Source organism: Larimichthys crocea, chromosome IV (genome assembly GCF_000972845.2).
Source record: "Larimichthys crocea isolate SSNF chromosome IV, L_crocea_2.0, whole genome shotgun sequence".
NCBI lineage: Eukaryota > Metazoa > Chordata > Actinopteri > Sciaenidae > Larimichthys > Larimichthys crocea.
In genome coordinates this window covers 3,561,064-3,573,126 of record NC_040014.1, presented here as the reverse complement: position 1 = coordinate 3,573,126, position 12,063 = coordinate 3,561,064, and the positions used below count along the sequence as shown (strand labels likewise).

The 12,063-nt window shown below is 40.3% G+C and overlaps 1 protein-coding gene across 2 annotated transcripts; it reads left to right on the top strand.

Annotated features, from left to right (window-relative positions):
* Nucleotides 1–291: 291 nt before the first annotated feature.
* stom (stomatin) lies at nucleotides 292–11,995 on the top strand. 2 transcript variants are annotated; one of them, XM_027278574.1, is made up of 8 exons: nucleotides 292–584; nucleotides 2,294–2,317; nucleotides 2,686–2,795; nucleotides 3,094–3,166; nucleotides 5,177–5,259; nucleotides 5,472–5,675; nucleotides 9,261–9,395; nucleotides 9,622–11,995. In XM_027278574.1, the coding sequence occupies exons 1-8, from the start codon at nucleotides 524–526 to the stop codon at nucleotides 9,808–9,810; spliced, it is 879 nt and encodes a 292-aa protein (XP_027134375.1). In that variant the 5' UTR covers nucleotides 292–523; the 3' UTR covers nucleotides 9,811–11,995. The 2 variants fall into 2 exon arrangements, with proteins under 2 accessions (XP_027134375.1, XP_027134376.1); XM_027278575.1 differs by lacking the exon at nucleotides 2,294–2,317 and having other exon boundaries at nucleotides 293–584.
* The last annotated feature ends 68 nt before the right edge of the window (nucleotides 11,996–12,063 follow it).

The window sequence follows — 12,063 nt, the reverse complement described above, 5'->3', positions numbered from 1 at the left end:
TGTTTCTGGCAATGGTATCATCTTTTTCATTGGTATTGCATTAATTTTCTTTAAACATTAATAACATTCATAACTCCAGAGATTATATCAGGAAGGTTCTTATTGATCTGGCCAAAATAATGTTAAATTTAAATCCACATATTAGACAGTGGAAATGCTTTGTTACATCGATCTGCTGCTGTTTGGCTGGTGAATTTTGATGTTTAGTTTAGGATGAGTTTGGGCATGCCTAATGTCGGATCTTTTTCTTCTTTTTTTTTCAGACCATAAAAACCTGTTTTTGATCCACTGATGATCACATGAATCTGAACCGCTCCCAGCGCGTGCTGCCATTTCAGTATTCCGGGAAAACTGGACTCCCTCCTGCGTCACAGCCACAGTCCCCACCACCACCACCACTATCATCATCATCCCCTCCCTCGGCACGCAGCTTAGAGCTTAGAGGGGCACGGTCACTCCAGTAAACACAGGGCGACCATTGCTTGCAGTCACCGTTAGATATATTTTTTCATTCGGCGTTAAAATGGCCAGCTTCAACGAAGAAACTGCAATGAGAGAGCCCAAGAAACGAGAACGTCCAACAGGTAATTAAAACACGCACCCTCTTGACTGTTAGATGTGATATTTCGGGCTGCTTGCCCAGGCTGCCAATGGGCCAAAGTGAACACTAGCTAATGCTAATTTATTTATTTTTAACTCTTCCATTAAACAGCTCGTAGTTCAGCACTGCATGTGTAGCTACATGCTGTCAACATGCTAATAAAACATGTAATGCAGCGTGAGCGGTGCGCGTTAGCTCATGGTTGCTAACGTTGACCAACGTATGCTATCTTTAATTAGCATGCGCCACAAGCTGATAGTAACGAGGTAACGGTAACGTCTCCGCCTCAACGGTAACCGACACAAGCGGCTCTTAACGGGACAAACAGGACACTGGATGTGTTTAAAATCAGCCTGGACATCTCCCTAATGGTTTTGCAGCTTCCTTTCAGGTTTTATTTATTGATTAATCTGACTATTATCCCAACTGACAACAGGTTAACGGTTAAAGTGACACACTGACATCCTGAAATAACACACGAGCTTTAACGAGTTTTAGGAACTGACTAAAGTTAGATGCTTTCATCCTTAATCATGGTGGTAATGATCTGTGGCCACCAGCACTAATCCAGGTCCATTACTTTAATGTCACACAGCAGCCATTTGGACATGCAATAAAACACAGGTGTTAGCAGTGATACTAATTAAGGTTCAGTTCCGTTTAGCTCAGAGACCTTAATTAGTATCATTGCTAACACCTGTGTTGACCCTGTTAGTTCATATCAAAGTGGCTGCTGTGAAAAAGGTCTATTACCTTTTTTAATTTTAAAATTACTTATTAGTTAATTAGTAGGGATGTAACGATACACTCAACTCACGACTTGATACGGTTCATGATTTTTTTGTTCACGATTTATTTATTTATTTTTAATCAAAATGAGCTACAGACAAGTTATGACCAAATGAAATTATCTTGTTATTTGTAGGGGAAAAAATTCTAGGTGCTTTCTTTACAGAAACTCTCAAACAGTTTGTGTTCTTTTTTTTTTTTTTTTTTAAAGTGCAACTTACATGGTCATCTTAAACAACAAAATACATGACAAATATCTGCTTTATTTAGAAACACTCACAAGTAAACTGGTGTAATGTGCAGTTTTTGCTCACGAGGTGGTGTAACGTTACTTTGCCAGTTAATATGCTGCTGCATGTTGCTCGTGTTGCCGCTATATGTTAGCAGTCTCTTGCAATATTTCCATGCTGTTTTGGTTTTGTCTGTCCGTTTCTCACTGTTGTATTTGTGTATACAGGGAATCCAAAATGGTGATTTCAAACTGCTCGGTGCGTCCTCTATTTCAAAGCTATTTTCTACCATCGCCATGTCTTCCCTCGTTCTGTGCTCCGTACCTATGTAGTGACGTGAGTCACGTGACTTAACGTCTGACGTTGAACAAATGAATCACCAACCAGTGACTTTTTTTAAGATAACATAACCTATTTTCTAATTAAGAAAGAAGAAAAAGAACATATCCTACTTCTATCGCATTCGCCAAGAGTCGCGATTCATTTTTTCTGTCAACCGATGCGAGTAGTCACGCATTTGTACCGATTTTTAATCGTGTCACGATGCATCGTTACATCCCTATTAATTAGTCTTAATTATTGTAGTATTTACAGCATGTTCCCCTTGCCTAACTAATGTAACATTATTGTAAGTTGTTTAATGGCGTTTTAATTTTTTAAACCCTGTCTGTAGGTTCAAGCAAGCATGATATGGAAGGTACGACTCTCACTCCTCGAAAGGTTGCATGTCACTATAACATGGTGGATGATGTGACTGCAGACTGCCGGTGTTTGGTTCTAACAAATGTCTGAGAGCAGTTGGGTGTGTACATGTGGGTGAAGGTGTCTATTAAACCTGATGATTATCCATGCACCTTTCCAAAAGGCGGGTGTTCACACATGGATAAGAGCTTCTCTAAAGGACGGCTGGATTAGACATGTTGGTGCCTATTAAGAGAATATTAAGTTGCATCTTGAAAGACTTTTGCTTTTTGTTTTGCAAACGTGCTCTGTTCAGTATGAATGCATTTCTACGGATGACTTGATTCAGTTGAACTGATCACGACTTTGTCTTCTTTCCCCCAGTTTTGGAGAGCGAGGACTCTGGCATCGGCTTGTGTGGCTGGCTGTTGGTCGCATTTTCCATTCTCCTCATGCTAGCTACTCTGCCCATCTCAATATGGATGTGCATTAAGGTCAGCTGCTGGTCAAATCCAATGTTGATTTTTCCACTTTACAAACAATGATGTAAGCCAGAGTTTGTACTTCAGAGCCATCCCATAATTTATGTATATTTATTTAACAGCCTTTTAGAGATAGCGGAGCTATTCTTTTGCATTTGTTTTAATTAAAAGGTATCCTCCGTGAGTGAGCAGGGTAATTGTTCAGTGCTTTTTCCAAATTAATATCCATAAAAGCATTCAGCAGAATGGCAAACAATGGAAAGAAAAGACTCATATACAAGCCACTGATGTGGTTTGTCCCTGTACACAGATTGTGAAGGAGTATGAGCGAGCCATTATCTTCCGCCTGGGCCGCATTTTGCGAGGAGGAGCCAAAGGACCAGGTCAGGACTTTATATATGTATGTGTGTGTGTGTGTGTGTATGTATGTATGTATGTATGTCATAATATATATTTCTTTTCACTCCACAAACATCCCCAGTTCTTTTTACTGTAATGTACTTCAAACATGGTATTCACCCTGGGATATTTTCCAGTCATCTTCATCACTTAGTTCAGACTTGTTCGTTGACATTTGTTTACAAGTCCTAGTTGCTACATTAGGCAGCCTAAACAAACCAAGGCACAACTTGATTCAGAGCCTAGAAGATGCTGTACTGTAAATTACACTCTGACATCTGCTTCATGGAATATGTTTGGTACCAGTAAAGCTGCATTGTATTCCTTCCTAAAGCTCATAAATTGGAGGTTTCTCCTCCTATCTTACGTAGTAAATGTGATGAAAGCATGCGCAGGACTGGCATCTACGCTGCTGTGTTCCAGGCAGCACAAACCACATTTACCAGACTGACACATTTAGCATGATCCGCAAAGTGCATGCTGAGCACAGAAATAATTATCATATCAAATAGCTTTTAGACACAAACGGATCATCTTTGTTTCAGCGCATAAGTCATCGGGCATCCACTGGATCATAATGATGGTGAGACAGCATGGCTAACAAATCTTAATGGGAGCAGAATAGAAGAGGCTATGAGGACGTTGGGAGGAGGCTACTGTACTTCCCCACCCATTCCCTTCCTGCTGCTGGGCAGGATGACAAAAGATAACTTCATGGTGCAAATGAAGAAAGAAAGATATGTTGGCCTAATAATAACAAGAGGATGTCCCACCTCAAACCAAGTGGTGTGCTACCACATAGACGAGTCCCAACATAAAAGAGTTGACTGATTCATGTCCACACAGCTGTATGTTTGGCAGTGCTGCTGCTGCATGTGTCTGTTTCCTGTCTAAATGCCTTAATCATTTTATTCTCAGTGATGTGACTTCTGTTTTGACTTCTGTTTTGAAAGGCAGCACATTTGTTTAAGCAAAAACACAGACTCCCGCGAGGAATAATTTGCATACATCTCATAACTCAGTCTGTCTCTTTAGCTTTTGATTTCTTGTTTTATGGGATCTGAAAACAAGGCAGTGTCCTCTCAAAATGCTGAAATATGAGTCCTCAGAGTGTCGGGGGACCCTGTTTATGACAGTGTGGGGTAATAATAGCTCTCTGCCAGCAAACTTCACATTCCTGGGTAGCGGGAGGAGCCAATGCCAAATTTGAATTTAGCATTTGGCTTCCCATAATGCCCCTTACCCCTGCACGCGTAATCTGGCTCTCTCTCCATCTACAACAGCTGTTATAAAGTAGTGGCTTAGAACATTTCCCCGTTTATTTAGTTTCGAAACAGGCTTGTGGGAATAGTTTATCATAAAATGGAAAGGATGTGTTTGTGGAACACTTTGCATCTGTATACATTTCTGTTCTGCCACCAACCGATATGTTTATTCATGAACAAAGCTTTTTTTAGGATGTTTTTCAGTGGAATTTTCCACTGCTTCCCAAGATGTCATACGGAGTCTGTGTAAAAGCAACCAAGGCCTCTTTACTTGTCTGACAGCAACTATAATTGTTGAGAATGCTGGAAATGTCACGATAGAAACAGCTTGTTGACTTTATCTACAGATGGCTGTGATCTCACCATTTAAATACACAATATCCTGACAGTAAAAGCAGCCCACTAGTCTCTAACCGACGTGGCATCAATGTTTGCTAAATGATTCCACACCTAGCACATGTCTGTTTCGCTCAGGCACATGCCTGGTATTGTTTAATGCACTAATTCAATCATTGTGACTTGAAACGGGCTTATGAAAGCTGCAAATATCCGCAGCTTTGCCTTGCTGTCAGCACAGCTGCAGTCTTATGAAGAGAGCTTGACTTGGCCCCCTGCCCGAATTTCATTCATCCCGGTGTTTTCAAACATTTGTGAAGAAGCTTCCTCATTATTGTGTTTACAGCGGCTTTAGTCTTTGTTGAAACTATTTGCATTCTTGTGATTCCACAGGGCTGTTCTTCATCTTGCCGTGCACTGACAGCTTTATTAATGTGGACATGCGTACCATCACCTTCGACATCCCACCGCAAGAGGTATGACACGCACACTCCCAATTACATTAAACAAATACTTTGTCACGTTCAAAGAAATTAAAAAAACATCAAAGTAATTGTGCTGATTCATGGGACTGTCACCAGTAATTTTTAGTAAATAAAACGATACAAATTCTTGGAAAATGACATCACTTAACAATTTCTGTCTCTTATTTCCTAACTTGTGTGTCCGATCGCTGTCCTGCTCTCAGGTTTTGACCAAAGACTCGGTGACAGTCAGCGTTGATGGCGTCGTGTATTACCGCGTCCAGAATGCTACTCTGGCTGTGGCTAACATCACTAATGCAGATGCTGCTACCCGGCTGTTGGCCCAGACCACCCTGAGGAACGTCCTGGGTACCAAGAACCTGGCAGAGATCCTGTCTGACCGTGAAGAAATCGCACACAGTATGCAGGTAGGGTGCAGTAGCTGTTATACACACTGTTAGCTGGCATTGTGATCAAAAATCAACATGCTAGCACTAATGTGTCTCCCAGAAATGCCAGTCTGGAAAAAAAAATTTAACTTTAAATTTAAAATTTGCAGTTTAAGTACAGCACATTGAACTAAAATACTTTGTGGTCTATTAGAGACACTTTTGGCCTGTCCTAGTGACCTTATAAACTAAGCATATCAATAAAAATGGAGAACACTAGTGAGCAAAGCTAGGTAATCATAATTATGGATAATTATGATTATCCAGTCAGTCAAAGTGACCAAAAAAGACTGTTTGTTTGCAGACTTGGTAAAAAGCTGCTCCCCTACTCTCAAACAACAGCGAATCTGAGACACGCTGGCAAATTCACCACCCAGTTTACACAGCCGAGGCACCAGGAACAAGTGGAGCAACATCACCTGTGCAAGACACAACTGTGTAAGACACTGACTGACAGTATAATTAGTGGACACGGCCTCTGGGTCAGTGAAGTCGAGCTTAAGTATCTTAGTCCTGCATTCCCTCTAATAGCCACTAGGGGCAGCACCATCGGCTTCAATACATGAGTGATTGCATTGACCTTTATGGAAAAATTACTTTACTTCTCAATTGATTTATTAACTCAGTAAACAGTTTCAAGTCTTCTCACGTGCAGCATGATGTTGATGTTGTAAATTGGTCCCATTTAGAGTAAAACAGGCGATAAAGCTTTAGGGCGTGGCTAACTTTTTTTGGTTAATAAGTTTATCTAGTGCAAGAAACTCGGTGAAACTAGGCAGTGCTGATCAAATATGAATCAAGACTCTTTTTTTTTTTTTCTCTCAAATATTTTTAGAAACATTTTACTGTACTATTACTACTACAGGTGTAATAAAAAACATTTATGACCAACTCTTAGTACGTCACCCACCACCTCCACACACATCCAAATATGGTCATTTTTGGCTCAGAAAAATCAAGCCGGCAATGTCAATATTGCCCAACTCAAGGCTTCAAAACTGTGGTCACGGTGGTTTGGCACTTGGTCTTACCGACGACTGAAGGAAGCCTGTGAACACACATGCTTACGTGACAGTCACAGCTCACTGCATCTCAGATTTACATATGATGCTTTTTGGTTTTCATTCAAATTAAATTTGAGTTGAAATTAGTTTGAATGATGTTTTGGAAGTGACAGACTTGGTACAAACCTTTTCTGGTAGATTGGCAGTTTGAATTTTGGATACTGTATGCTGATGAGAGTTATCTAATATGACATAAGGCTTTGTTAACTTCTACAGCTGTCTTCTCTTCTGTTTGGTATGACCCTTAAACTTTGTATCACTCCTCTTGCCCACATTCAGTCACCTCTCTGTGTTGCTTCTTGGCTTTCCTCCAGTAGACATTTGTGAGGATTACTTCTGTGAGCTGTGTTGATGTAAACAGTGGAATGCAAACTGCTGTTATCAACCCAATTTTCAGGCATCTACACTACAAAATGACGTGTCTCTTCAGTGAGAGGTAGGGATGTAACGATGCATCGTGACACGATTAAAAATCGGTACAAATGCGTGACTACTCGCATCGGTTGGCAGAAAAAATTTATTGCGATTCTTGGCGAATGCGAGAGAAGTAGGATATGTTCTTTTTCTTTATTTTTAATTAGAAATAGGTTACGTTATCTTAAAGAAAGTCACTGGTTGGCGGTTCATTTGTTCAACGTCACTCACGTCACTACGTAGGTACGGAGCACAGAGCAAGGGAAGACGTTGTGACGGTAGAAAATAGCTTTGAATAGAGGACGCACCGAGCAGTTTGAAATCACCATTTTAGATTCCCTATATACACAAATACAACCATGAGAAACGGACAGACAAAACCAAAACAGCATGGAAATATTGCAAGAGACTGCTAACATATAGTGGCAACACGAGCAACATGCAGCAGCATATCAGCCGCAACCACAGTGAGAAGCAAAGTAACGTTACGCCCACTCGTGAGCGGAAACTGCACATCACACCAGTTAAAAGCAGTTTACTGTGAGACTGTTTCTAAAGAAAGAAGATATTTGTCATGTATTTTGTTGTTTAGGATGTAAGTTGCACTTTTTATAAGAACCCAAACTGTTTGAGAGTTTCTGTAAAGAAAGATTTTTCTCCTACAGATAAAAAGATAATTTTATTTGGTCATAACTTGTCTGTAGCTCATTTTGATTTTTTTAAAATCGTATCCTGAACAAAAAATCGTGACTCGAGTCGTGAGTTGAGTGTATCGTTACATCCCTAGTGACAGGACATTCGGATGATGCTGAGATGCCATGGTTTCAACACTTCTTAGTCCTTGAAGTTCCATCAATTGTTTTAAATATCCTGAAACTTAACAGCTGGACCCCTGACGTAATGCACACTAAGGCATCAAGCAGAAAACCTGTTATGTAGGCAATAACATGAGACTCCAGTAACGCAGACTGATTCGTCGAGAAAACAGAATGGAGGATTTCGGTGCTGCTGTGCTTAAGCGCAAGGTTTGCTTGAACTCTTGAGTTAAACTAACAACATGCAGTCCAATATGTGCATCAGCTGGAAACTAAGAAAACCTTAGGTAATCCTGTGTTCCATGTAGAGCACAGCTGTTAGTTTGCCATTGACTTCAATTATTTAGTTATTCATTAAACTTTTACTTCCAGTTTATGCTGAGCTTCTGTAAATGATTAAATATTGATTTGCGATACACACACAGTCGGAAGGTTTGTCAGCGATCAGTTGGTAGTTCATTAACGTCAAATATACTGTCTGTGTTGAGTATTGCAGTACACTAATTGTTTTCACACGGATGTGCTGGGTGTTGGAAGCTGTCAGTGTGAAAAACAACAGGAAAATGGTTAACCCCTTCTTCCTCCTATTTATTTATGAGTGGTCTGAAAATGGTAACTTGTTCATTGCAGCACAGAGCATAGCCTCGGCCATTTACTTCCTGTACTTCCTACAGTAGGAGGCTTTGTCTGTTTGATTAAATACAGCAACAAAACTCTTTTCTCCACTGTATTAAGTGCAGACACACCAATCTCTTTATGTCTCCACGGCTCCTAATATTCAGGTGTTGATCTGAAAATATGCAATACTTGATGCATAAAAGTGAAAATAAGCTGTGCCATCTGCTCCTCGCTCATCATTCAGTGCTTGTTATTCACAACATAACTCTAGGAGCAAAATGGCTGCAGTGCAATGCTGCTAGTGGGCGCAGTGTTATGGTGCCAGTATGTTTTACACATGTCTGCCAGCATCCATATTTGATCAACCTTTAGGTTTTTCTTTGACACCAACTGTGCTCTAAATTTCTTTTTGCAAGAGAGAAGGATGCATCCAGGTGGAGCGCCATCTGCTGGATGACGTTGAAGTGTTTTGTTGGTTTCTTTTCTCTTCTGAATTTCGCCCAGTTAAAACGTATTGAAATGTCAGTGATGATCTAGACTAACAAACAGAAATTTGCCATTTTGTTTCAAATACTGCGAAATAAGACTTTTATGCAGAAGCTCAGAAATCTCTAGAAAACATCTTGAACACTTATCTCTCTATCTTCCTTCAGTCTACTCTGGACGACGCCACAGATGACTGGGGGATCAAGGTGGAGCGGGTGGAGATCAAAGACGTCAAGTTGCCCCTTCAGCTCCAGAGAGCCATGGCTGCTGAGGCCGAGGCCAGCCGTGAGGCCAGAGCCAAGGTAAGGTGGTCCTGCCTCCCTGTTGAGATCCTCCTCAAACCTCACAACATTTCTCCCTTGAATTACATCAGCTTCTTTGCCCCTCAAGTCACATTACGTTGAAGGATTTCTGTAATTTGTAACCAATTTAGTGTAATGCTACCAATTAATAATAGATTCATTCTCTTTAGTCTAAAATTTTTTTCCTGTTCATTCATTCACCTCTTTTCCGGTTTTCCTTGTCAAGGTGATAGCGGCAGAGGGAGAGATGAATGCCTCGCGGGCTCTGAAGGAGGCCTCCCTGGTGATTGCTGAGTCTCCGTCAGCCCTGCAGCTGCGTTACCTCCAGACCCTCAACACCATCGCCGCCGAGAAGAACTCCACCATCATCTTCCCGCTGCCACTGGAAATGATGCAAGGCTTCATGAAACATTAAGCGGCGAGGAGTCTCAAAACACGTTGTTCACATGTAACCACATGCATCACTTACACACACATATTTAGGCCCTGTGTCTGTTAAGCAGTGTTCAGATTTAAAATGATGCTTGTTCCTGTTGTTCAAAAGCTTTTTGTCACCCCGCCATCGCATTTGAACACACCTCACAGATCAGCCAGCCCACATGCATGCATCTTCTCTGTGTGAGAGAACAAATACCTACACTGATAATTCATTTTTTTCTTGCTTTTACATTAATTTGACAACTTAAGTAATTGAGCAGAACATAAAAACATAACAAATATGAAATGTAACTTGTGTCACATGGTTGCGTCACTCAGATCAGTTTTTGTGCACTGATCTGTTGGCCAATCAGAAATCTCTCTATCACCACTGCCGACAGTGCCAAACAGAATCTACAGCGGTCAGCTGGGTGTGACCACTCACTGAATTTATTTGGTTCATGTATGAGAGTATTAAGTTTGTGTATGAGACTGAACTAAAACCAGCCACAGTGCAGCAGGTGGTGTAGCTTTTATTCTGCAGTTTAATTCTACAGATGTAGAAATCAGGAGACGTTCCCTGACTGTCAAAGTAGACGCAGGAAGCCCAGACCTCATTTACACACATTTTAAAGGAAAGTGCCTGCTGGGTATATGGCCTTAAAACACACACACACACACACACACACACACACACACACACACACGCACGCATGTTCTCAGTATCTCCAGATATTATAGTACCGTGACCACTGCCAGCATCATAGTGCTCTCATCATTTTATACCTAATAGTAGTTTCATGATAGCCAGATGCAGATTTATTTATTACTTTTCATTTATTATTAGGGTTTATTCCGGCCCCCAAAACCAGATTATGTATGTTAGTTGTGCCATTGCACATTTTCACTAAATGTTAGTGTAAAACTCATTCCAGCTTCATCATTAAACTTACATTTATACCTCAAAGGTTCAGACACAATCTTGGCTGTACAGTATACACTCTGAACCTGCTCCGTTCTTATTCTTTGCTTTCATCCAGAAGGTGCTGGCAATGCTGGATTTTAATTTACTGAAAATACATTTAATATGGGGCATTAATGACTGAACTGTTGGCATTTTTAGACAAATAAGATGGATGGTTTGGCTCCTTCAGAAAGTCGGGATTGGCAACAGTGTCATACAGATATGACACACACACTTTTCCTCTGTCAAACACAAACATTTCTGTGACACACTGTAACTCACTTGAATATGTTTACAGTATGCTTTTACATGGTGTATGCTATATTTAGATCAGTGGAACACACTCGATTGCCATAGCTGACCCACGGACACAAACCGTGACTAGACGTGTGTATAAATGTACAGCCATCAGTTGGTATAATTTTGTCCACCCCGTTTGGCTTTACTGCTTAGGAGAAGCAGGGACTGTTAGAAAGAAACCTATCGCAAATCTTTTAGCCAAAAGCCTTAACTTGCTCACACCAGTTCATTTTACAGCTTAATGTCACGTTTCTATGCACTTCCAAATTAAACTGAATGATTTTATTTACTTATTTTTTGAAGACAATAATATTTTATCACATACGCTCCGAGGGTGGAAACAAACAAGCCAAATAGTTAATCTTATCTAAAAATTGTACTTGTTATGTTTTCCCTCCTTTTGACATATAAAGGACAGGAACGTTGGTATACGTATGTTACAATATCTAGTGTATGTGTAACTCATTAGTGTTGCTATGTCTGTACTTCTACAATGTCTATTTACATAGAAATATATAGATTTACATATATACACATAGATAATCGCAGTCCTGTGAAGTTTAGAATAGTTTTGCTGTGGGTAGACGGGTTTAAGTGGCACTATTTTTGCTTTTCTTTCATATTTTTTTGTTATGAAATACAAAGGCTGTTAGAATATGTAACTCCTTTATGTTTGAGTTATTGCTGCTGACACGTTCATGTTCACATGTTTAGTTTGAGCGCTACAGAGTGTGTTACAGAGGGAAGAGATGGTTACACTGAGACTGCATCGCTGAGCGCTACTGTTTCACCAGTAGTTTGTGGTTGTTGTACCTTGTCCACTTCCTCAGGCCTTTCCCCGAGCTCTCTTGGCTTTCACATAACAACATGAAACCCTGCTCATTAAAGTGAAGTAGTACATAAGCTTTGAATGTAATTATTTTTAATTACATATTTTATTTTATTTTTTTTAAGTTCTATTCAGAATTTATGGGTGATGAATTTAGT